The 28,000-nt window shown below is 34.6% G+C and overlaps 1 protein-coding gene across 19 annotated transcripts in view; it reads right to left on the reverse strand.

Annotated features, from left to right (window-relative positions):
* AHI1 (Abelson helper integration site 1) overlaps window positions 1–28,000 on the reverse strand; it is a 215,308-nt gene that overhangs the window by 106,435 nt on the left and 80,873 nt on the right. For 18 of the 19 annotated variants that reach the window (XR_010134375.1, XM_055391068.1, XM_031012265.2 and 15 more), the window contains 3 exons: window positions 22,709–22,905; window positions 16,315–16,341; window positions 6,125–6,245 (listed from right to left, as the gene is read on the reverse strand). Coding sequence is in view for 18 of the 19 variants with exons in the window: in XM_055391068.1 (XP_055247043.1) it covers window positions 6,125–6,245; window positions 16,315–16,341; window positions 22,709–22,905 (345 nt within the window). In the remaining variant the exon portion in view is untranslated. The remainder of the gene's footprint in view (window positions 1–6,124; window positions 6,246–16,314; window positions 16,342–22,708; window positions 22,906–28,000) is intronic. The other variant, XM_055391064.2, reaches the window with a different exon arrangement.

Below are 28,000 nucleotides of genomic sequence, written 5' to 3' on the forward strand. Positions count from 1 at the left end.
CTCTCAATTTTAAGAGCTGGTCAAGGGAATGTAAGTATATACTTTCAAAGACACATAAAATGAATGAAAAAATGCAGTTCTTCGACCAGATGCAGTGGCTCATGCCTGTAATCCCAGCACTTTGGGAGGCTGAGATGGGCGGATCACTTGAGGTCAGGAGTTCAAGACCAGCCTGGTCAACACGGTGAAACCCCGTCTCTACTAAAAATACAAAAATTAGCTAGGCATGGTGGCAGGCGCCTGCAATCCCAGCTACTCAGGAGGCTGAGGCACGAGTATCACTGGAATCCAGGAGGCGGAGGTTACAGTGAGCTGAGACCGCGCCACTGCACTCCAGCCTGGGTGACAAGAGCGAGGTTCCGTGTTAAAAAACAAAAAATACGGCCACGTGCAGTGGCTCATGCCTGTAATCCCACCACTTTGGGAGGCCAAGGTGGGCGGATCACGAGGTCAGGATATCGAGACCATCCTGGCTCACATGGTGAAACCCTGTCTCTACTAAAAAACACAAAAAATTAGCCAGGCATGGTGGCGGGCACCTGTAGTCCCAGCTACTCGGGAGGCTGAGGCAGGAGAATGGAGTGAACCCGGGAGGCAGAGCTTGCAGTGAGCTGAGATCGTGCCACTGCACCAGCCTGGGTGACAGAGCAAGACTCTGTCTAAAAAAAAAAAAAAAAAAAAAATACAGTTCTTCAAATATTATTCAACATGTCGAAGCACAAGAGTTAGCTTGACAGATCTCTTAACCAATACCACAGTCACTGAATAATTTTATGATCTTGTTTAAATCAAATATTTTCACTGTGAAGGAAAATAGGATACGGCAAAACATTCGATTAAATGGTTGGTTATCAACTTTAACATAGTTTTACAAGGTCTAACGGAGAACACAAATAAAATTTGGAGAAGGCAGAAGCTATTCATAGTTTTAAAAAATCATGTCATCCCTATCACCACACTGTAAGTTTACAATTAATAAAGATAATATGAAGAGTGCATGAATGAAGTCATATTAATAAAATGATTCATTTTCTTTTGTTTGACTCGACTTATCGATTTAATATGAATTAAATTTAATTTAGAGCAATGCTGTGAAAATATATACAAAGTCCATAAAAATGAAATATGCTGTCCTTCAAATATAAACATGCAAAGATGATACAACTACCACATTGCCAGTAGTAACACTTCCTGCTAATTTCTCTCCCCTACCTACCCATAACAGTGATTTTTATTACTGAATAATCCACATTTTAAAACTTAGTTTTACAGCAAGCTTGTCCAACCCATGGGCCACATGATGACTTTGAATGTGGCTCAACATAAATTCATAAACTTTCTTTAAATATTATGAGTTTTTTGCGTTTTATTTTTTTATTTTTTTTAAACTCATGAGCAATCGTTAGTATTAGTGTATCTTATGTGCAGCCCAAGACAAGTCTTCTTCCAATGTGGCCCTGGGAAGCCAAAAGATTGGACACCCCTCTTCTATAGTAGGGACTCTTGAGATGGTTGAGTGTGATCTTGATTCAGATAAAATAACATAGAATAAAACTTCTCTGTACAGAGCCTGTTGTTTGGACTGGAGACTATATACCATAATTACTGGAAATCAAGCCTTAAAAAAGTCTAACAATTGACAAACAGAATTATATTTAAAGGTCAAAGAAAGATGTAAGTTCATTAATCCTCAGGAAATAGGATGTCCTCCTTGACACCTCAGTCTCAAAAACCACACCTTTTCCAAAGAGTTATACTGTTTATATTACTTTGCAATATACCTTAGAACTCTAAAGCTAGTAAAAAAAAAGAAGGTAATACTCATAGCCAGAGGGCCCACTTAGCAATGTGGCAGGACAACGAATGAAGGAGTGGCTCTAGACACAGTCTCCCTGAGGGCTGTGAGCAGGGAGCTCACTTCATCTCCCTAAACATGTACCGTCGTCTAGGAATAGGCAGTTTGGTATGGTGAGGATGAGAAGTACTGAGCTAGACATGACTGCCATTAGCTATGTGAATTCTAACATGTCAGCCTCTCTGATTCTCGGTTTCACTGTACAGAAATAGAGTAATAAAAGTTTTGAGGTCCCAGAAGCTCTAAAATGATTTCACTCCCTATGATTTTCATGTTTACTCTACTTTTCAGAGAGTTTTGTTGAAGATCAAATAAGGATATATATGAAAGAACTTTATAAATTTTCATACAAATGCAAGTTGCTGTTATTGTTTCATAGATTTTCTTCATTACACTAGAAAAGCATGGAAACAGTTTTGAGATACAATATAAGATGTTTACTACATGGTGAGGCATTTAGATGGGCTATGCCCTAAAATTAAACAAAAAATGTTAAAATTATAATTTTTTTCTTCTAAAAATTACTCACGGAAGATGCTATGGTTTTAATTTTTATAGATTATCTGATTTGTTAAGAACTTAGACTAATAGCTTAATGAACAGTTCCTAAAATAACCATCTCATAGGAACTGTATCCAGCTTTTCTGGATACAAGTAACCTATTCCTCACATAGATGCCAGCTGTATTCAAAGAAAAAAATACATTTTAGAATATCCCTTTCATATTCATTCCTTGGATAATTCTTCTACTTAGAGCAGCAGTACCCAACCTTTTTGGCACCAGGGACCAGGTTCATGGAAGACAATTTTTCCATGGACTGGGGGGGCAGGGGATGAAGAAAGGTGAATGGTTTTGGGATGAAACTATTCCACCTCAGATCAGGCATTAGATTCTCATAAGGAGCTCACAACCTAGATCCCTACGTGCGCCGTTCACAGTAGAATCTAATGATGTCACTGATCTGACAGGAGGTGGAGTTCATGCAGTAATGCTCCCAGCTCCACCACTCACCTCCTGCTGTGCACCTAGGGGTGTGGGTCGGGGGTCAGGACCCCTGATCTAGGGAATAAAATGTGAATTCCTCAGTGCGGTATGATTTGACCCAATCTACCTCTGCAAACTTAGTTCGCCTTAAACACATTCATCTCACCTTTTCCAGTCAAACCAAGACTCAAACCACTCCCCAGCCATATCAAGCTCTCTTCTAAGTATTGTTGAAAAAAAAGTTATTCAATGATACTTGTTAAAGCACAGTAAGAAAGACTTTATTCAGGGCTAGTGCAGTAGGTACAGGGACTACTGCAATGGGATTTTGTAGTTGGGGAGAAAGATTGGCTGAACTCCAAATACAGCACGGGCAAGTGGGAAAGAGGCAAGTCGAGAGAAAAGGAGTAATCACGAGTGGCTCCTAGTTATCTCTAAACAACTGGGTGAATGGTGCTGTGGAATACTGGGATTAGGAAAACTTGGTAGTAGGGTAAGTGGAGGTGGAGGGAAGGGTTTTTGGGGCAAAAAAACCAAGAGTTCCATTGGAACACATAAAGTTTGAGAATATTTTAGCTCTCCTATTCCTCTTTATTCTGGTGATACTTTGTTTACACTGTGATTTCAGAATTTGTCACATTCTGACTTAATTTGGTGAATACTTATTTGTCTCCCTAGCCAGACTAGAGGTTCCTGAAGGCAGAGACTGTAACATTTACTCCACATGCTATATAGAGGGCCTTAAACAAGGTGGTCACTTAAAATGATTTTAGAATGAATAAATGAAGCATTCTAGAAATTGTGAGGAATACAAATCAAAGAAGAGAGAAATGCTTACTTTTCTAGCAGTCTCCGTTACCTAGAACTCACCTTGAAAAAGATCAATAAAAGTTACAACAGAACATAAACCCACTGCAGAGTCTAGCACTCTAGCATGTAAACCCACTTACATATATATAAAATCAACCCCTACTCTTAAGTCTCCTAGCATGAGCACTAATGGGCTCATACTTACTAGCTCTGTGTAAATAGCTTTCTTTTACACTGTCCAAAGGCAAATATCGACAGATGTGACTTGTATATTTCAGATAGGTTTTCAGTGAGATTTTTATTTTTAAACATTCTATTTACATGATTTGTTTTTGTAGTCATGTATTTCAGATTCTAATAGATTATTCATACAATCAACACTTAATTATTTATCCACTTTACAAACTGATTTGAACACTGAATAGAATCACAGGATTTTTAAAGCAGAAACTCACCATAGCCAGAGCCCTCATTTATTTGGAGGGATGAGAAAACTCTGGCCTGAAGAAACTGCTCAAGATTCCATGTTTAGAAATAGAGTTAGGTCTGAAAACTAGCTCACCTGGTTCCTAAGGCAGGATTTTTTTTCATAAACACTGGCTTCTTAATAAAAGAGATTAATTTGGCCATTTTGAGATGGACCACATATTATGCTTTTGCAATTTTTCTGTTCAGTGATATCTCAATGACATTTCTAAGAAAGATACGCCTTAAAATGAGGTTAGGCATATTAGTAACCAAATGGCTTAATGGTCATGCTTCTGAGATAGTATGTGCAGGGATATAAATATCCCTCTTATGGCCTACATGGCCATGGAAACTGAAGCGAAATGGAGCCAATCCTATATATAATTGTGAAGTCTGAAAGGCTTGCCTTTATCATATCCCTCTTTCCCTTTAATTTGTCTCAGTGGTAATCCTTCCCATTTCAAAGGCCTTCCTACCTATTCCCTCTGCTCTTTCCCTTTACAAAAAATGAAAAAAAAATTTGTATCTATTATCTATATCTTGTTGGCAGACAGACATAAGATACCGCTTAAATGAATTTTAAACAATACATTAACTCAACCAAATATTTACCTTCTAAGCTCTTAATCCTGAATTGTGGAATGAAAAGTTTGTTCCCAGACAGCTGGTAGGGATAGAGTGGTGGAGAGAGGTTCCCTCCCTCCTAGTTATAAGAATGACAAGGTCTGAAGCCAAGCCAAGTATCTATTTAGGGCGAAAAGAATAATCTAAAGAGGTAGTACATGACGCAGCTCCACTGGGAATAACAATGGCCAACACTATTACTTTAGTTTCTGGCAGATATCTGGAACACTAGAAATTAACATTTCTAAGGTTTGAGATAACTGTTATTAATTATTATAGTGACTTGAAATTAGATTTCAAAGTAGTTCAAAGTTAGCTTACACATATTCATCATGTTTACAATATAAATATGTTATATTCACATAGCACCTTATGCTTATAGTGTTTTCATATGTGCAATCTCATTTAAACTTCAACAATATATAATATAAATATCATTTTCAGTTTTCAAATGAAGAGCCTAAGGTTTGCAGGTAATAAGGGTTATAAAAGGCACAGCCAGGGTTGAGCATAAGAGTTGTGAATCCAAGCATTTTCTCACTATAACATGTAACCTATAGAGCAATATTAAAATAACTTGTATATGTAAGTTCCAAATACTTTCAAGGTAAAAAAGTGGTATATATTGTCCTCAAATTTCTAAGTAAATTATGCTGATCTTCTCATACTCAAATTTTCTTTTTCATATAATTTTTGTAAAAGATAATTGTTATTTTCAGCTTTCTTACCTTTCTAAAACAATTCAGTAATAGAAAAAATACTGTCAAAAACATATAGCTAATGAACAGAAAAAGTCATCTTTCAATACCACAAACATTTCTCACTTAGATGTTTTTCCTTTGATATCCTTTAAAAACCTTATTGAAACTCATTTAAAACATTCGCCAAAACAATTGTATAGTTCACTTCAGTGATTCAGTATAATTATGTAACAAGCTTTTTTGCATATTTTGTTAATCTGCCCTTTAATGGGATGTGATATCACTACAGGTTACATCCTATTTCTGCCAAAATGTATTTTACCTTGGCTTTCCTTGAAATGAATTATAACACGGGATTATCCATCTATGATGGGTTCTTTATCTAATTGGGAAACTGAATCAGATTTAACATCATGCAGGTTTAAAACTCACGTGTTTTGCTAGTTTTAAATTATTATCTGTTAATAGCACATAGGTTCAGTGTATCTACTGTTACCAATTCCAAACTTACTTTTGAAATAACCTTGGTGATTTTAAGGACAAAAGAGATGCTAGAATATAATTTGTCACGTGTAAAAACCGACCATTATGAGCTTTATTTCCAAAGAAATAAGTGATATTCATCAACACAACAAGCATCTGAATATTTAAAAGAATTGTCAAAGTAAGAAAGGGGCTCACCGGTCTGAGTGAAACCAAACTGATGTAGAATCTCTTGAGCGGTCGGCATGTTTGACTGCTTTAACTTAGACTGTTGTGAGGAAACTGCTGGTGGTGAAGTAAATGAGAGATTTTTGTTGACCTGTATTAGGAAAACAAATCAGAAACTACAGTGTAATTTCCTGGATTACTAATGCAAAAACTGGATGAGAAATATTTGCTTATTATACAAACCAGGACACATGATAGGTCAAAAGGAGTGGTAATGATGTACATGGTTAGTTTGTAAAGTTTACAAAAAAGAATCATTTTCATCAAGAAAAAAATATAATAATAATTAGAACATAGCTATATGAAAATAAATCAGCCTTACTAAAATTTACCATGGACTTGACATTATTAATAACTTAGAGTGGTCTTAAGTTATGCAAAGTAATGCAAGAAATAAAAATGACTCCTTGACTGGTTCAATTAAGGAAGAGTAAAAATGTTTCATATTCACATTTCCCTAGCATTTTAGTGAAATAGCAAGTACTTCCTTTTCAGAGATACACAGAAAACACCTGTACTACTCATGTTTATATACATCATGGTGACACAGATAACACAGCTGTAACCTAGCTTGCCATGTGAAATAGTTTCCATTGCATCAAAACACCTTACTCTTAGGATACTGTTTAAAAATATCATTAAAATAAGAACGAAAATTTCTGTAAGTAAATACAATGTTCTATAACATACAAAACCTAGTATGATTATCTGAGTGCACACTAGCCTCACAGAAATGAAATGCATAATAAACACAACATTTTAACTATAGCTCTTGTAGGAAAATAAATAGTTCACTGAAAAAGCTTGAAATGTTTATAGGCAAATTCATCTTGTAAATCAGAATTCGTTTCAGAAAAAAAAATCTATCTTTTTTTCATTATTAACAAATCAATCATTTAATCTTTTTCATTACTTTCAAAAAGCATAATAAAATGTGATCTATTTTGGAGAAATTGACAGTCTGATTCCTAATTCACTTCAAAAATGTAATCTGTAAATAAACAAAATGATAATTTATGGCATATAAATATTACTATATTAAAACAGCCCCTTTCCCATTTTTTTGTTTAAATAATGAAAACCATACACAGGACTTCTACTGTGCAAGCATTTAAAATTTTCCTTTTGATGTTCTGTATAAGACAATACTGGGCTCTTGTTACATGCCCTTTACCTGATTCATTATTTACATGTTTGTAAATTTTTTTTCTATTTTTTGCTTTTAAACAGTGATAATAAACAGTATATCTTAGTTTAGGTTTTTCTCTTAGAGCAGAGTTAGCAAATTCAGTGAAAAAGTCAATTAAGACCATATGTTAATATAGTTGTAAAGTAACTAAACTATTATGTCATCTCATTAAAAAATAGAAGTATTTTCCAAAGTAGTTGGAGGCGTCAAATACCACATCAGTCCTAAAATATCACCCAGCTTTAAAAATTCTATCAAAATCCATTAAATACAGATCAAAACTGACCAGTTATAGTGATACAATACCTAAAACAACAAACTCATTTAATATCTTTGAGCTTCACTTTCCATCTTTAAATGGAGATAAGAAAAATAATATCTATACTTCAATGTACTTCAATGCGAATGTGCCAGGAAAGCAATAACGATGAACTGGTATCATAAAGTGCTATTCATATGTTAACCATAAAGCACTAATGAACATTAAATAAGAAATAGATTAAATAGAATATATTGGCAAGGGCAAACCATAAAGTAGTATACAAATAAGGTGTCATATTAGTTATTATTAACATCACTAGAAGTAAGGGTAATTAGGTATTTATGATGTCATATGATGATGTAGCCAATTTTTCAGAGTTCTGTGCTTTCAAATGGAAAATAACATATTTATCACTTAACTATTTAATTCGCTTCTTTTTGGAATCATTTGTCAGTTTTACTTCCTGAAAATTTTTATCTTAAAATCAAGTAATGCATTTAAAAATCTGGTGCAAACAAACGGGTGTATGCTGGAGAAATGAAGATATATCTATATACACACACATCTTTGCACACACACACCTACATATATCCATATCTATATCTATAGATAGATATATCTATAGATACACACAATAGCCATTTATAGTCTTCTTCTTCAGAAATTTGTGTTAAAAACAAAAAATACCAGGAAAGTTAAAATAGGATACTTAAATGCCTCTGTTCAAACAGAAAGACTTGCCATTCTTTTAAAACAAAATGTTTTTTTTAAAAACCTGTAATCTATAATTATATGTTCTTCCTAAACATTTTTATAATTCTGATCTTTCTTGACATAGTTTTTTACAGACTATTCAAATATCCATAAAGTGATGAGAGCAGCAACGTAACAGCAGATAATTTCTAAAGTTTGGGGTAACTGTTAATCATTACTGTTATTATTAGATATTTGTTTTGAAATTAGAACTCAAATCATTTTCAAAGCAAGCTCGTACATATTTATTATTCCATTTAGAGGAAGAAAAATAATAATAACCATTAAATAGAGTGAAGCAATATCTATTTTTGAAATATGTGCTGCGGAAAAGAATTGCTTAATAATTTTACAACAACAGAAAGGTTGGTTAAGATAGTCTACCCTACACCAATCTACCCTCTTTTCACAACACCCTTTTCTGTTTGCTTCATGCAAAAACCACAGTCTGCCAAAGTCAGTTTAATACCTCCATATTGGAGAAAACTAAAAGCATAAAAATTTAATGAAATTCATAATAAAGAAAAAAAATCATCTGGAACTTCTGCCAAGTTAATCATAAAACTGTTTTGCCTACTCTTTTAGGGTATAAGCAGACAAGCAAAATATGCAAATACTAATTCTCTAGACGGGGGTTAATTTTCATGTTAAAAAACTTGCTGCTCTGAACATGAAATTGAATGCACAATATTAAGCAAGCTGACAATTAGTTTCTCTTTTAGTGATTAGTTAAAATTTAAAACCTTTGGGAGATATATAGTACTCATTTCCATGTATACTTACAAGTCTACCCTTTTAGCTAATTTTAGATAACACGCTACATTTACCTGAAGAATTGTTTATGAAGTTTCAAGCTGTGATGATATCTCAAGTTGGTTTTAAATTATAACCGAAAGAATGTTAATGCTGTCTGTATACTTAAAAGTTCACAAATTCATCTCTCTCTCCCAGACAGCTGTCATATTTTTCCACTAATATGAACAATAATGCAGATAATATTTTAATCTGATGGCAGTTCTGGTGGCATTAGAAAAAAAGAAACCAATAATACCCAGGATGTTTTTTTTGTTTTTTTTTTGCAAATCATGTATCTGTTGTAAAAATTAAAATACCAGTATTAAAGAAAAAGTTAAACAGAAAACTTGAGCCAAAGTGAGGTTCAAGATATTTGAAGTCAGGTATCTTTTACATTCTCATAATATAAATTTTAAGAGTAGCTTATGCTCTTGTGATTTCTAGCTTAGTAAAGTCTAAGCAATGAGTAGCCTATGGTATTATAAAGAGCAATTCAAATATGACCCCTCAGTCCTCAGATGTTTTCTTTACAAGCCAGGACAGAGAAGTGAAGGATTTGGAAGAAAACACTGTAACTGTTAAAGAAAAATTTCTACAGCAATAAGATACCAGAAAAATCTTACCCCCAAACCAGTTCATTACTACTCCATTAGCTAAAACCAGTATTCAAATTTGAATCAGTCACTATAAAGTTTTTTGGTTATATTTAATCGTGATTTTTGACCCTCTGATAGGTACCAAGGACTGGTGGTTCACAGATTACTGATACGACACTTTCATGTCAATTTCAAAATTAAGGTCTAGTCCTGGCTTAAACCAATTATCCAGCAATATTCCTTAGGGTAAAGCAATTTACCTCAATGCATCTTGGTTTTCTCAAAACCTTTACCTCCTTTTCTCTCTTAGTTCACTGCCTTGCTTCACAGAGAAAATTTGGTCTTGAACCCCTGAACTTCTCATTTCCAAACTTATGAAAGAATGGACCTCTCCCACCTATCCTTATGTCTTTACTTCTAGGGTTAGAGGAAGAGGAGCATTCTGTTCAAGATTCATCCCTCAGTCCCCTTAGGGTTATCCTTAAAGCTCTTCCAAATTCTACTTTCAGGCCAGGCCCAACGACTAATGCTTATAATCCCAGCAATTTGGGAGGCTGAGGCAGGAGGATCACTTGAGTCCAAGAGTTCAAGACCAGCCTGGGCAACACAGTGAGACCTCATCTCTACAAAAAAATAAAAAATTAGCTGGGCGTGGCAGTGCACACCTGTGGTCTCAGCTACCCAGGAGGCTGAGGCAGGAGAACTGCTTAAGTCCAGAAGGTCGAGGCTGCATTGAGCTGTGATGATGCTACTGCACTCAGCTTGAATGACAGGGAAGACCCTGCTTCAAAACGAAAAATTCTACTTTCAAATTCCTACTGGCTATTTCCCTGCAGGTTAGAAGCATAGACCCTTCTATTTTAGTACAAAAACAAAGAGGAAACAAACCAACTAAAACTCTCCCTCTGATTCCATTACTTCCTTAAGCTTCGTTAAAAGCTAAACTCCTTGAAAAACAGCACACAACTGCAATCCATACATCTGAATCCTTCAGTCTTCAACCGGGTACAACAAAGCTTGTCTCCATGATAAAACTAAATTGGACTTATGGTAACCCTGGACTTCAAATGATCAAATTCAGCAGATTCACTTATGCCTCTATCCTTCTATCTTTGTTTCTGGGGAGCCATCTTCTCTTGGTTATCCTGCTATGTCCAGCCATTCCTCATCAGTGCTATTTGTTAGATCCGCTGAGCTCCTCTTCTTCCTTCACATCACATAATTACACTGGGAAGAAACATTTGTTTTCATCAATTCACCTGCCTTCTAATGCTGATGTTTCTTAAATCTAAAATACATCTCCTGATCATTAAGTTCAAAACTAAACTAACCTTTGCCCCACTGTTTACTTTCTTAGGGAAAGCCATCATTCTCCACCTACTTGCCAAGGCCAGAAAGCTGGGACTCATACTAGATTGCTCACCACGCTCCACATATAGATTACTATAGTTTGTACTACTCTTCCAGTTAAGCCAGTCTTCCAAATAGTGCCAAAATAATAAATCTTTTTTAAAAAACTTTTCTTTTAGGTCCAGGGGTGCATGTGAAGCTTGCACAGGTAAACTCGTGTCACAGGGACTTGTATGGATTATTACATCACACAGGTATTAAGTCCAGTCTCCAATAGTTACCTTTTCTGCTCCTCTCTCTCCTCCCACCCTTCATCCTCAAGTAGACCTCAGTGTCTGTTGTTTCCTTTTTGTGTTTGTAAGTTCTCATCTTAATTTGCAGTTATCCAGTTTTGGAATGCCACGAAAAAATAATTATGTTTTTAAAAATTATTTTTTAAAAAAAACCTTTCCAAATAATTGAAAAACACTATTCTACTCAAATCTCAAAAATATCCAAATATACGTTTTAAACAGAAAAATTAAAAAAAATTTTCTCTGGATTCTCTATTTTCTCAACCTTTAAAAAAATGTTTTCAGTGAATAATATGTTCCGAGGTGGATTCGACTACAATATACATTACCACTTTACCTTTACAGCACTCTTCCACTAAACATAACTCAATAAACTTCAACTTGTCTGAATTTATATTCATCTAGGGTAGTGATGTAATACTTCAAAAAAAAAAAAAGATGAAGTTTCCTGGCTTCAAGAAGCTTACAGAGGTGTGTGGAGGGACAGATACATAAAGATTAGAAGCGAAAGCAGTATTATGTAAAATTTAAAGAGACAGAAAAAGAGTGTGTGTGTTATTCCTCCCTGAGGTAATTTATAATCTAATGCCAAAAAGAAAAAAATTAAGCTGAAAGCTGAGTCATTCAAAGAGTTCCTTTTCTTTTTATTCATAAGCAGATAGCTACAGATAAAAGGTTAAATATCTCCGCAGGTAGCTTTCATGTTCACCTTATCTTTTGAAAAGTGTCAATTTACTGAATGTGAGATGAATACATAATTGACTATCCCCCTACATGCACCTTTTCTCTTGCAACTTCAGGATTCAGTAATGTGACCATACCCTTCTTTTCTCCTCCAGCCTGTTTTTTTCCCTTTAAATACTGAAGCCCCCAAAATCATCTTTGGAGAAAGGCAGACCCACAGACTGTGTCTGTGATTCTTGTTTTTTCTTCTGGGTCCTATCCTTAACCTCAGCAAAATAAACTTCTAAATTGATTGAGACCTGTCTCAGATACTTTTTGGTTTACAATTGTTTCCCCTTGCTTGCTCACTACACTACTTAAGCAAAGTGGTCTTCTTTCTGCTCTTTGAGCATGCCAGTTTTCTTCCTAGATGAGGGTTTTTGCAGGACATGACTAGCTCCTTGTTAAGTGTTTCTCTCAGCAAGGCCTTCTATGACCATCCTCTTGAGAGTAGCTTCCCCTCCCAGTCGTTCTTTGTCCCATGAACCTATTTTATTTTCTTCACATCACTTATTATCTGAAACTACCTTATTTGTTTCCTTTTAAGATTATGTGTCTCTCTACAATAAAAGGTTCTTGTTCTTGTTCACTACTACATTCCAAGCACTTAGAAAAATACTTGGTAGATACTCAATAAATACTTGCTTAAAGAATGCTAATGGAAAAAACAGGTGAGCCTTCAACAATATAAAAAAACTGTAGAAGGGCAAAAACTTATGTAACGGACACTTGGGAAAAATTTATTATCCTAGATCTAATAGATGATAAACTGCATAAATACACTCTGTTGTTAAGATTAAAGACTTTTGACAAGGGTGCCAACACCAGTCAAAGGGCAAAGCACTCTTTTCAGTAAGTAGTGCTGAGACAACTGGATAGCCTCATGCAATAGAATGAAAGTGGACCTATCCATCATACCATATACAAAAATTAATGCAAAATAATCACAGACCTGAATGTAAGATTTAAAACTATAAAAATCTTAAGAAGAAAACATAGGAGTAAATCTTTGTGACACAAGGCTAGAAAATGGTTTTTTATTACAACACAAAAAGCACAAGTGACAAAAGAAAAAATAAACTGAACCTCATAAAAAAACCTTTTTGTTTCAAAAGACATCATTAAGAAAGTGAAAAGACAATCCACAAAATAGGATAAAATATTTGCAAATCATCTAACTCATAAGACACTTGTATCTACAATATATAAAGAACTTAAAAGTAAACAATAAAAAGACAAAAAATCCAAATTTTAAAACCAGGTGAAATATTTAAACAGACATTTCTCCAGAAAAAAAAGTACAAATGGCACATAAAAAATGCTCAACATCATTAGTCATAAAGAAAACACAAATCAAAATCACTATGATATAACCACTTTTCACCCACTAGGATGGCTATAAAGAAGAGAATACAAGTGTTGGTGAGGATGAGAAGAAACTGGAACCTCATTCGTACACTGCTGGTGGAATTCGAAAATGGTTCACTTGCTCTGGAAAATGTTTTGGGAGTTCTTCAAAGTGTCAAACATAGTTACCATATTACCCAACAGTTCCACTCCTAGATACATATCCCATAGAAATGAGAATATATATCCACACCAAAACTTATACACACAATGTTGGTAGGAGTATTATCTTAATAGCTAAAAAGTAGAAACAACCCAAATGTTCATAAACTGATCAAATATAACAATATGTAACCTATTCATACAATGAAATCTTATTTGGCAATAAAAAGTAGTGTAGTTGACCCTTGAACAACATGAGTTTGAACTGTGCAGGTCCACCTATAGGTGGATTTTTTTTCAGTAAGTTACACCAAGTGTGCCTGCCTCTCCTGCCTCCCCTACCCACTTCTCCACCTCTTCTGCCTCTGCCCCCAGTGAAATAGCAAGACCAAACCCTCATTTTCCTCCTCAGGCTATTCAATGTGAAGACAAAGGAAGACCTCTATGATGATTCATTCTGCTTAATGAACAGTAAATGTACATCCTCTTCCTTTTAATTTTCTTAATAACATTTTCTGTTCTCTGGCTTACTTTAAGAATATAGTATATAATACACATAACACATAAAATATGTGTTAATTAACTGTTTACATTATCAGTAAGGCTTCCAGTCAACAGCAGGCGATGAGTACTTATTTTTTGGGGGAGTCAAAAGTTATACATTAATTTTTGACTGCACAGGTGGTTGGTCCCCCTAATCCCTGTGTTGTTCACTGATATATGTTACAAATAGAGGAATCCTGAAAACGTTATTTTGAGTAAAAGAAGTCAGTTATAAATGACTACATACCATCTGACTCCATTTATATGAAATGTTCAGATTAGCCAAATCTATAAAGTATATTAATGGCTGCCAGGAATTTGGGGTATGTTCCAAGAGTTTGTATTTGGAGTGTGTATGTGTAGGAATTGGGAATGACTGCTAAGAAATATGGGGCTTCATTCAGGGGTGATGAAAAACTCTAAAATCAGATAGTAGGGATGGTTGCAAAACTTTGTGAATATGGTAAAAACCAGTGAACTGTATATTTTAAAAGAGTGGACATTACGGTATATAAATTATAGCTCAATAAAACTATTATAAAAAAAGAATAACTGAAGATACTAGTAAGGTTAATTTTTCCAGACACTAATTCATTTCCAAATTAATCATTTTTTCAATGAGTATTTATTCTACCTTTATTAAATACTAGGGATATGAAGATGAATGGCATGATCCTTCACCCTTGGGGAGTTTCCAGATTAGTAGAGGCTGTTCTCCATAAAGCCTTGCTCAATCTGTGCAGGACACTTTATTCTCTGGACATTCAGACAGCATTCCAAAAGAAGAGTATGCAGTACATTTGTTAAATAAAGAGAAATAGCTTTGAATTGCTAGTCAGAAAATAAATTGTATTTTTGCCTCCGATTTTATACACAATGAGTACTTCAGAAGGTTTAGTAATCTTGGAGCTACAATCATTACACCAATCATTGCTATCAGGAACGTTTCCTGAACATCTGCAGTACAAGTCAGAATATAGCTTGTTCTCTTTTCCCCCCTCGTCTTCCTTCCCCTTGTCTATATTCCATATCCTGTTGACTTGTGATAATTAGGTATAAAAGTGATGGGTTCTGTGACTGATGCTGGACAGCTCAGTGATGGGGTAAGTCTTGTATTTTCTGACACGTTCCTCCCTCCCTAACATGCCCCATCAGGAAAGAGACAATAGCCTATTGCATTCCAAGTGCCTACTACCAAATGGTAGTAGGTGCCCACTGAATTAAAAAAAAAAAATTCCATTGCACTGACATTATATGAAGCAGTCTCTAAATATACTAACATTCTAATTCTTTCCTTCTGGATGTTTTACCTTCTCTTTGTGATATATAATTATATTTGTTAAATGAATAGACGTCTAATTATTCAACTGAATTTTGGGAGTGGACAGAAGAGGGAAGGATGAACTCATGTTGCCATTCCAACTCCTTATTTTCCCAACACCTAAATTAAAAGTTACACATAAAATAACCTTGCTTGTAAAAGAGGAAAGCTGCTGTGTTGAAAGCATATAAGATACAATTTAGTTGAAATTGTTTACTAATCGAGAGCCTTTTTGTACACTACCATTTTTAGACTAACTTGGGACCTTGGGCAAATCACTCAACCTGAATAAACTTCAGTCTCCTCCTTTCTAAAATTGGAATAACAATTATATCTAATCCATCTCTCAGGATTATTATACAGTATAGTTAAATGAGAAAAGAAATGTGAAAGACTTATAAATGAAGAAGAGCATTATCAGTACAATAAATCATTTATGTACAGTTTGCATGCATTTCAATGCTTATACAGTTTACTCAGCATATACCTACTGGAACTATATTGACCGGTGTCTTATACAAATTAAATATCATATAAAATTTTTCTCAGAGAATGACATGACCTTGTTGATCCTTTACTGAAAGTATCTCCATCACTTAGTATTCTTAAATCTTTAAAAATGTGAAGCTACTTGCTAAATGATCACCCTTACTAAATTATCAGGTTCCAGTATTGTAATTCTTTGATAAAGCTGAGCTCCAATAATGAAAGTACACATCAGATTAACTTTTATAAAGGTTCCAAACTCTATGAATGGTGCATTCCAGTTCTTCGGAGCATCACTTATACCTTTAAAGTTATCTTCCTGGTAATAAAAAGTACTTACTTTTGCAGCACAGGACCGTATCACCTCCTAAAAGAAATACAGTAAAATAAGGAAGTATTCATAATTTCATTAAATATTGACTGTCTTCAAAACACTCAGATGTTTATCTTCTAATAACCTAAATCAGCATTTGGAAGTTTCTTTATCCATTATCCTGCCGTTGTCACTCTGCATTGTTTCCAATGAAAGAGACTTAATGACATGTTCAAGGTAAATCTAACTTGCCCAAACAAATGGCACTGTGAAACTCCCGAGGGCTCACAGGTTATCTGCCTCAAGAAAAACTTGCTCTTCAATCAATAGAATAATAAAATTCTATACTAGAACACTAACAGGTGTAAAAGACACATGCTGAGTTAAATGCAATATATAATTATCTCTATAAATAATAATAGCCATAACTATCATTCCCATATTATTTGTATCAGATGAAATCTAATATTAAATAGTAAATACTACTAAATGATAAAATATATGACTATTATTGAAAGAGCTACAGAAAGGAACTCTGTACAATTCATGGTACAAGGCCAAGAAAAGATCATTTTGAAAGAGAAACTAGTAAAAGTCGATGTATTATGGACAATTTGAAAATCTGCTGCTAAGGAGAGAGTAAAAATACTCAAGTCTGGCCGGGTACGGTGGCTCACGCCTTGTAATCCCAGCACTTTGGGAGGCCGAGGCAGGCAGATCACGAGGTCAAGAGATCGAGACCATCCTGGGCCAACGTGGTGAAACCCCATCTCTACTAAAAATACAAAAATCAGCTAGGCGTTGTGGCGTGCACCTGTAGTCCCAGCTACTTGGGAGGCTGAGGCAGGAGAATCACTTGAATCCGGGAGGTGGAGGCTGTAGTGAGCCAAGATTGCGCCACTGCACTCCAGCCTGGGCGACAGAGTGAGACTCCAACTCAAAAAAAAAAAAAAAAAAAAAAAAAAAAGAAAAAGAAAAAGAAAAAAAAATACTCAAGTCCAGTCCAATTAGGAGTTAGCCAGCATATAGCATCAGCCTAGTACAGTGCTAGTGAAAAATGGTCATAATCAACATGGAGTTTAGAAAAAAAAAGAACTGAAAAAAAATAGATAGTTCTCAGTTATTGGGAGTATTACCATAGTCATAATATAAATCATTTAATTATTTATCAGCATACTTGACTGCATGTTGCTGCCACAGCAATACCTAAAAGCATTCTGCAACCTAGGTAAGACCTCACAGGTGGACAGTACCTTGAGAACATCAGTATATCTCATTCTAAGTTTTTAGATCCAGAAATTTGATTTTATCAGTGTATCCACAGTTGCTCAAAATCTGGAATACCTATTAATTTTTTTATCTATAAATTTCTAAGAGCCAGATACTGTATCTAAAGCATATCAGTAATTCAGTCACTAAAAGGAGACAGTTAAACTGACTGTGGACATGGGACTCCAACTACCTGGGCTGAATCCCAGCTCCAGTGCTTACTACTTGTGTGATCTTGGTTATGTGGCTTGATCTCTGTAAGCCTCAAAATCCTCTTCTGGAAAATGGGAATAATACTCAACCCTATAGGATGGTTTCAGAATTAAATACAATAAAATGTAAAGCCTTTAGCACAGTGCCAGAAATATATCAATTATTACTAATAATTAAACAGATGTTAGTTATCATTAATCAATATATACGGTGGTATCTCCTGTGGGGTAGAGAAAATTAATCTTTTTTCAAAATTGGCATAAAACATTTTCAAACCCATTCAATCCATACTCCTATGGCTCTACTTAGCAATCAACTCTGTGATCATTAGCCTGGGCTTCAGGTTAAATTTAGACAGGACGAGATCTTGAGTGTTCAGGCTGCCAGAATGGTCTACCTTTTATTATATTATAAGGTGTATTTTCATGGATTCTCATTTATTAATCAACTTTTTGTAAGATTGATTAATCTTAATAGATACTACAGATTCTGAGCAACCCTGGATGCACTGATAAAATCAAATTTCTGGATCTGAAAACTTAGAATGAGATTTACCAATGCTCTCAAGATACCCATGAAGTCTTACCTGGGTTGCAGAATGCTGTTAGGTATTGCTGTGGCAGCAACATGCAGTCAAGTATGCTAATTATGAAATAATTAAGTGATTTATATTATGACTAAATGGTAATGCTCCCAATAACCGACAATTATCTATTTTTTGTAACTTTTACTCATTAATGCCTAAACACCTATTATATACCTGCTGAACTGAATTTATTATGCAATTCACTCACACATACCCCACAAAAATTACACCCTAAACCTGTACCATAATTTATTAGAAAAACATGTCTATTGTAATAAAAAATAAATAAAAAAAGGAATTTGGGGTCTACTGAAATAAATGGCAAGAAACAAGAGAAAAGGCATAATGAAAAAAGGTGGGAATTCAGTCAACCTAAATGTTTGCAAAATATAGAATGAGGCTACCATGTGAATAAAGACGACACTTTGTTTTTATTCCCATACATACTATGTACATTCTGAAAGAAAATACATTGCAGATAGCATCAGAAAAATAAATGCAGTGAATTCTCTCAACAAAGGAAAAATAATGGTTTTTAAAAACCAAAGCAAAACTTTCATTTCCAAAGGCAGCTTCTATCTACCTCAATACCAAAGCAGACATATTCTCTAAATAATTTTAAAAAGAAAAGATATGCTAAAAGCTAAATAAAGTAATAATTCAAAGTAAATTTTTTTATAATAAATTATCAATTTGCTTCTCTCTTGTGTTTGATTTCATTTCTTAAAAAACATTTTTCTGCCGGGCACAGTGGCTCATGCCTGTAATCCCAGCACTTTGGGAGGCCGAGGTGGGCGGATCACAAGGTCAGGAGATCGAGACCATCCTGGCTAACGCGGTGAAACCCCGTCTCTAATAAAAATACAAAAAGCCTACTAAAAATACAAAAAAAAATTAGCCGGGCGTGGTGGCGGGCGCCTGTGGTCCCAGCTACTCGGGAGGCTGAGGCAGGAGAATGGCATGAACCCAGGAAGCACAGCTTGCAGTGAGCTGAGATCGTGCCACTGTACTCTAGCCTGGGCGACAGAGTGAGATTCCGTCTCAAAAAAAAAAAAAAATCTCAGATTTTATTTTTCCTTTACATCTACTTTCTTTAGTTCTTACATCCTTTCATTTATCTGAGGATGACAGGTATATAAAATGAAATTAGAAAAAAGCTACAAGACTTAGGTGATTCCAGGATGTTAAGTTTTACAGAATAAAGACGGATAGACTGTAGGAAACTTGTTTTTATAAATCTGTTGGTGAGTTGTTTTTACGCCTGTAGATGAAGTTACTTTGCCATGCAAGTTTTTAGGCAAGGAACACATTTTCTTTTTTTTCCTGGTGAAGAAATATGTTTCTCTTCATCTTTAAAGCTCAATGTATCTATTCAGACTTCCTTTTAAAATCTGGAACAGCATGCATTATTTGATTATATTAAAAATGTTAAAATACAAAGAACTGCAATATTGAAATAAATTTATTAATGTATAGTTATATATTCTAAAAGTTAACTAAGAAATATATATATTTTTCTATATTCCTACGTTTATTCTGGGTTTAGGTTAAATCTAAACCCAGAGATGGAATGTAATCTGCATCCTGGTACACCTTCAAGTCTCTAACTTTATAAAGAAAAGAAGAGAGGAAGAGAGCATAGTCAGAACTAAAGCTGTCTCAATGTAGTTCCTTGTATAGTTTAAAACTAATCAAGATATCTATCAAGGAAGCAAGAAAAGGGATAACATTTATTAAAGAAGGTAAGAATAAAACAATGAACAAGGGTGCACAGCCCCTGTCTTCAAGGAGCTCAAAGTAATTCTAATAAAAGGACTTCCACTTAATTCTACTAGAAGTATGGTCAAAGATATTTCTCAGGATGCTTAGGCTTCTTACTACATTTGACCATTTATCTTCGAGAAAAATTTTCTAGGAATTTTCACTAACAGAATGCTACACTACCTTTAACAAAGCATCTTCCTCCTCATCATTTTCATGATCTATTTTCCAATTTTATGGGAAATACCTGGTTTATTGGTACTTTTCTTATGAGTAGTGAGATAGAACTTTTAAAATATGCCTATGAAACATTTCTATCTCCTCCTTTTAGAAGAACAGTTTATTTCTTTTACTCATTTCTTTGTTAAAGATTTACTATTTTTCTTTACTGTTTAATTTTTTGCATGTTAAAAGGGCTGTTTCTTTAATACATTTTATGTAAACATTTCCCCAGGCTGGTGTTTGTTGCACATATATGTGTGTGTTTGTATGTTTTGTATATACACACAAATATACACATCCTTATATTTTTAAACAGAGAAATTTAAAATTCTATGTCAATAATCTATTAATATTTTGGGAGAGGATTTTCCAGTGCTTTTAAAATTAGTATGTTTTCATTCATTTGAGAAATAATTGCAAGTGTATTTCCCTAGTTTTTAAAAAGATCTGGATTTTCATATTTAACTCCTTGGTAAATGAGAATTTGATTTAGGTGAGTGACCTAAGATATATATGTAAACGGACTGTATTTTTCAGTTAACTCATAGTTAACAAGGTTTCCCAACACCATACAAGGGAACAATTCTTCCTTTCCCCACTGATTTATCTATCTTAGTGAATTTCAATTATACTACTAGTATTATTTCAGCTTCATTATTACTTTGGCTCTCATGGAGAAGTTCGAAGATAGCTTAGTTCCTATGTAGATAACCAGTCTTTTTTTCTCCCCCCCCTTATATCTATGATTTTTCTTTAAGAAATCTTTAAAAATCAAGCGATTTCACTAGGATATTTCTAAGATACTGGCATCTTTTCATTAATTGGTCTGGTAATAGATACTTTCATTTTATAGATTTGGGACTTTAGCACAGGAAGGCCTTTTGTATTTGATCTTTGTTATCTCTTTTCACACATGCTGGTCTCTTCTTTAACAACACTGATCAACTATATGCACAATCTATCTCATATTCATCTCTTCTCTCATTATCAACAATAATAACTAACATTTATCAGTGGCACTATGTATCAGACACCCTGTTAAGAGGTTTACTTTTAGGGTCTTACTGAATCTTAAAAACCCTGTAAGGTAAGAAATACTACAATCCCCATAATGGCTCATGCCTGAAATCCCAATACTCTGGGAGGCTGAGGCAAGAGGACTGCTGACTGCTTGAGGCTAGGAGTTGGAGACCAGCCTGGGCTCATACCAAGACCCTGTCTCCACAAAAAAAATTTTTTTTAATTAGCCAGGCCTGGTGGTGTGTGCCTACAGTCCCAGCTACTCAAGAGTCAGAGGCAGGAGAATTGCTTGAGCCCAGGCGTTCGAGACTGCAGTGAGCAATGATCACACCACTGCATTCCAACCTGGGCCACAAAGTGAGACCCTGTCTCTAAATCAAAACAAAACAAAACAACCAAAAACCACCTCATTTTATAGATGAGGAAAACTAGGTTTACTTAAACTTCTCCAGTCAAAAAGCTGGCAGAGGTTGGAGCCTATGCCATTCCTATGCCTAAGCAGCTGGACCCCAGAGCTACACTCTAAACCATAGTTTTCACCTATCTCTTTTTTTCTGTATTCTTGTGTGCTTCTGAAATTAGTTCTCTACGCTACACTATTGATCTGGTATTTTAAAGTGTCAACTTTCTCTTTTACCATTTGCAATGTGGAACTAATTGAAGCTTACCTTTTGATTTTCTTTAAATTCATTTTATCTTAGATGTCTTTTTAAAATCAAAATCTTGGGACTCTCATCTCTTCATTAATATAAATTTTGTTTTCTTCTATTTTATTGAGAACACACTCTAAATATTCTGTTTCTTATAGCAAAGCATTTTAAGATACGCTTTGCCTTTACTTACTTTCCTTTTTTGAGGAAGCGGGGACACAGTCTCATTTTGTCACCCAGGCTGGAGTGCAGTGGCAGGATCTCGCCTCACTGAAACCTCTGCCTGTCGGGTTCAAGTGATTCTTGTGCCTCAGCCACCTGAGTGGCTGAGATTACAGGTGTACGCCACCATGCTGGGCTGATAAAGTCACAGTTTCTCTTTCTTTCCTAGGAGATGGAGTCATACCTGTATGCTAAGTCCTAGGTGTGGTCATCTGGTTCAGAGCCCTCCCTTATCACTAGGTGCTGGGCTAGCCTTTACAGAGATATCAAGTCAGAACAGCATGATAGATTATACTAAATTCAGGTTGTCTGTTGCAATGAAGGATTTAGGAATAAGTACCTGAAAGGAACCATAAAAGTATAGGAAGGTCTAATTTTAAGTAATTAACTTACTTCATTAAATGAATATTTATTGGCATGGCAATGTAAAACAGGATAGAAATAGTTTTAAAGTTTCAGCTGCATAAAATAAACTTACTGTGACAGTTTCAAGCCTCTGTTTTACTAGCTGCATCTTCGTTGAAGAACTTTCAGTGTGGACAAATTCATCAATCTGAAAAGAGCCTTGATGGGGTAGTTTTGGACAGGTACATAGGGCATCTTGACTTTGGTGTATTCCAGGTAATGGAAATGTTCCATTGTAGCGTTTGAACATTTCAGCCTCCTGCTGGGCAACTGAAGAAATGAATCCATAATTAGTTAAATCATCATAGCAAAAGCACAATCAAGCCCTAAAACTGTAGCATTCAACAAATAATCAGAAACTGCATAACACATCTTAAAAACTGGGTAATAATAAGACACCATGAAGAGCAAAATTTGAAATTATTCAATGCTATAAAATCATAAGGAAGGAAATAGAATTTCATGTCAGGCAGCATTATAATTGAGCTGTGAAGGCCATGTAAATTGGGATGGGAAACTAACTTTAAATATATGTGTATAGAAAAATAATACTAAAAAATCAAAGGCATAACAGAATTAAGGGAAATGCTAAAATAATATTTATTCACAAGCCTCTCTAAAACAACTACTTTCATATTTCTGTACCCTTCTTAATTTTTACACACACATTCTATATATCATAATGTAAATACAATTTAACATTTCTCAATTTAAATGCAAGTATTTCTTACATTTCTACAATGATGTAATTATCATTATTAAATGTTTTACAGTATCTCATTTAATGAAGCACCATAATTTTTTTTTACACATTCTCTTATACTGAATACAGTTGGTCCACTGTATCTGCGGCTTCCCTATCCATGAATTCAACCAACTATGGATAAAAAGTATTCAGAAAAAAATAACAATACTATAAAAAATACAGTATGATAACTATTTACATAGCATTTATACTATATTAGGTATTGTAAGTAATCTATAGATGATTCCTAGTATGAGAGAAGATGTCCACAGATTATATGCAAAAACGATGACATTTTATGTAAGTGACTTTAGCATCCATAGATTTTTGGTATCCCCAGGGGTTCTGGAACCAGTCCTCTACAGATAACAAGAGATAACTCTATTTATAGTGTTCTCTGTTCTCCCTTACAGATCATGCAAGAATAATTACTTTCATAGCTAACTTTGTTTCTTAACATCATTCTTATTTTGGATTTAATTCTCTAGAGTGATGAAGATGGCTCAAAGGGTGAATGTTCTGATGATGATTGATGATGATGATGATGATAACGAGCATGGTAGCATCTGTGCTGCACTTTGTATTTTTTGGGGTGCTATCACATACATTACCTCATTTGATCATTTAAAACACATGAACTTGAAAAATTTTAAACGTCTGTCTATATATACAAAGGAGAAAAAATATATAAACTCATCATTTAAAAAAGTATTTCCTTAGTTATATAATCTTGAAATGGAAAGCCTTCCTAAACATGACATGAAAGAAATAAATCTCAAAACAGGGATTCATAATATGGAATCAATGGATAAACCTTCAGGGAGTCTATGGACTACTGAAATTACTATGGAAATGTGAGTGTGTTTATATAAGCATTTCTGGAAAGCAGATTCATAATTTTTATCAGGTTATCCATCGAAGGATTACATGAGTCAGAAAAGGTTAATAATTGTCAACATTCTTATGGACCAATGAACAGATTTTGTAACATGAACATTTAAAGAGTCTTCATTAAAATAAAAAAACTTGCTAGGCACAGTGTCTCATGCCTTAATCCTGGCACTCTGGGAGGCTGAGGTGGGAGGATCACTTGAGCCTAGGAGTTTGAGACCAGCCCTGGCAAGATAATGAGACCCTGTCTCTATAAAAAACTGAAAAATTAACCGGGCAGGGTGCCATGTGCCTGTAGTTTCCAGCTACTGAGGAGGCTGAGGTGGGTGGGAGGATTGCTTGAGACTGGAGGTCGAGGCTGCCACTGCATTCCAGTGAAGACTGGATGACAGAGGTAATGTGATTTTTAAATCATATTTAAGACTTAAATATATAAATAAACTACCACAACAAAAATTAAAAAGGAAATGATGTAATAGGGTTCTTCCATTTCTGACCAAAATGGAGTAGGGACTAGATTTACTCTGCTGCTCGAAACTACCAAAAAATGGACAAACTGTATAAAAGAAAAAAAAAAAAACTGTCTTTGCAGACATGATTGTCTAGGTAGAGCTAAAGTGGAGTAAGGCAAGTGAGGCACACAGGCAGCAAAATTTATGGAGGTTCTCACTCTGAGGTCCTGGCTCCATATCTGTGTAAAAATTCTAAATGGAATCTAAAAAAACAAGGCACTAGAACTGACTTTAGCAATGTTGTAGGATTGAGATCAAAACACAAAAATCATCTATATGTCTATATACAAGCAATTAAGAACCAAAAATTGAAATTAAAAAAAAATATGCCATTTACTATGGCATAAAATAACGTGACAGACTTTGAGGAAAAAAAGGAGAAAGATGTGAAAGACCTGTATACTGAAAACTAAAAATACTGCTGAGAGAAACTGACAAAGCAATTTGTCATTGTGTTCATGGGGTGGCATACTCAATATTGGTAAGATGTAAATTCTCCCCAAATGATCTGTAGATTCAATGCAGTCCCACTCAAAATTCCAGCAGGTTATTTTTGGAGAAATTGTAAAATAAATTCTAAAATCGACATGGAAATGAATATTACCTAGAACAGCCAAAACAACTTTGAAAAAGAAAAGAATACCTGACTTCAAATCTTATAAAGCTACAGTAATCCACACAGTTTGCTACTGGCATAAAGATAAATAAACAGATCAACAGAATAGTATAGAGTGCCCAGGGTGTATAGACAAAGTATAAAGGCCATTCAGTGGAGAAAAGACAGTTTTTCCAACAAATGGTGTTAGAATAGTTGGATATTCATATGTGAAAAAAATGAACTTTGATCCATACTTTACAACATGTACAAAAGTAACTCAAAATGAACCACAGATCTAAATGTAAAACCCAAAGCTATAAGACTTCTAGAAAAAAACAGAGAACACCTTTGTGAGCTTGGGTTAGGCAAAGATTTCTTAGATACAACACTAAAATGCATAAAAGAACAAGCTGATAATTTGAACTTCATCAAAATCTCAAACTTCTGTTCTTTAAACTGTTAAGACAATTAGAAAACAAACCAGACTGGGGGGAAATACCTGCAAATCATATGCCTGATAAAATACTTGTATACACAAATCAAAAAGAAATCTCAAAACTCAATAATCAGAAAACAAATAGGACAATTTAAAAAATGGAGAAAAGATCTGAAAAGACAATTTACTGAAGAAGCTATATGGATGACAAATACGCATGCAAAAAAAGGTGCTCAGTATCATTAGTCATTAGGGAAAAGCAAATTAAAACCACAATAAAATAGCACTGCATGTATATTACAATGGCTAATATTCAAAAGATTGGCCATTTCTTTTTAAAAATTTTTAAATTTATTTTTATTTTATTATTATTATACTTTAAGTTTTAGGGTACATGTGCACAATGTACAGGTTAGTTACATATGTATACATGTGCCAGGCTGGTGTGCTGTACCCATTAACTCGTCATTTAGCATTAGGTATATCTCCTAATGCTATCCCTCCCCCCTCCCCTCACCCCACAACAGGCCCCAGAGTGTGATATTCCCCTTCCTGTGTCCATGTGTTCTCATTGTTCAATTCCCATCTATGAGTGAGAACATGTGGTGTTTGGTTTTTTGTCCTTGCGATAGTTTACTGAGAATGATGATTTCCAGTTTCATCCATGTCCCTACAAAGAACATTAACTCATCATTTTTTATGGCTGTGTAGTATTCCATAGTGTATATGTGCCACATTTTCTTAATCCAGTCTATCATTGTTGGACATTTGGGTTGGTTCCAAGTCTTTGCTATTGTGAATAGTGCTGCAATAAACATACGTGTGCATGTGTCTTTATAGCAGCATGATTTATAGTCCTTTGGGTATATACCCAGTAATGGGATGGCTGTGTCAAATGGTATTTCTAGTTCTAGATCCCTGAGGAATCGCCACACTGACTTCCACAATGGTTGAACTAGTTTACAGTCCCACCAACAGCGTAAAAGTGTTCCTATTTCTCCACATCCTCTCCAGCACCTGTTGTTTCCTGACTTTTTAATGATTGCCAAGATTGGCCATTTCAAAGTTGGCAAGTACACTGATACACTAATGGTGGGAATGTTAAATGATAAATGGCACAACCACTTTAGAAAATAGTCTGGCAGCTTCTTAAGACGTCAAACATACATCTGCAATATGATCCAGCCCTTCTGCTCCTAGAAATTTGTCAAAGAGAAATGAAAGCATATGTCCATACAAAGACTTGTATGTGAATATTTGGAGCAGCTTTATTTGTAATAGCTAAAACCTGGTTACAACCCCAATGTCCATTGACAGGTGAATGGATAAACAAACTGTGGCATAGCCATACAATTAAACAACACCCAACAATATAAAGAATAAACTACTGATAAATGCTAAAACACAGATTTATCAAAGTAATTATAAGTCAAAGGAGCCAGATAAAAAAAGAGTACATGGTATATACAGTTTCACTTATATACAATTCTGGAAAATGCAAACTAATTTATAGTGGTTGCCTGGGATAAGGGTGAGGCAGGAACAGAACACAAAAGGGCACAAAGTAACTTTTGGGGATGAAATATGTTCATTATCTTGATTGAGGCAATAGTCTCCCAGGTTTATAAGTGCCTAAACTTATCAGATAGTACATTTAAATAGTTCAGTTTATAATATGTCAATTATACCTCAATAAAGCCATTCACCAAAAAAAGCAAATGACAAAATTGTAATGAAAGTGGTAATTAATCTTACTATGCAGAGTTCCCATGAAATCCATTAAAAATTAATAATTGAACAGAAAAATGGGCAAAGAACCATTAAAGAAAATTCACAAAAGAACTATGTGTCCAATAAAAATATATTTAACTTCACTAAAAATTAATTAGTAATAAAAATGCAAATTAGAAAGTGCCTTTTTTTTTTTTGCCTGTTTAACTGACCCATTGTACCTCAAGACATTATTTCCTGAGGAATGTAAGGGTAGCTAGTGTGTACTGAAGCACTATCTAAATGTTGAAAAAGATATAACAGTATAATTGTGCAACAACAGTTGTTTAAACTACGGTGTATTCATTTAATGAAAGGGAATTTAGCCACTAAAATTATGTATAGAAATGTAATTATCACAATGGAAAACTGCTCATATTATTCATTGGAAATAATAATTTATAAAACAATAT

The sequence above is a fragment of the Gorilla gorilla genome, chromosome 5, assembly GCF_029281585.2.
Source record: "Gorilla gorilla gorilla isolate KB3781 chromosome 5, NHGRI_mGorGor1-v2.1_pri, whole genome shotgun sequence".
NCBI lineage: Eukaryota > Metazoa > Chordata > Mammalia > Primates > Hominidae > Gorilla > Gorilla gorilla.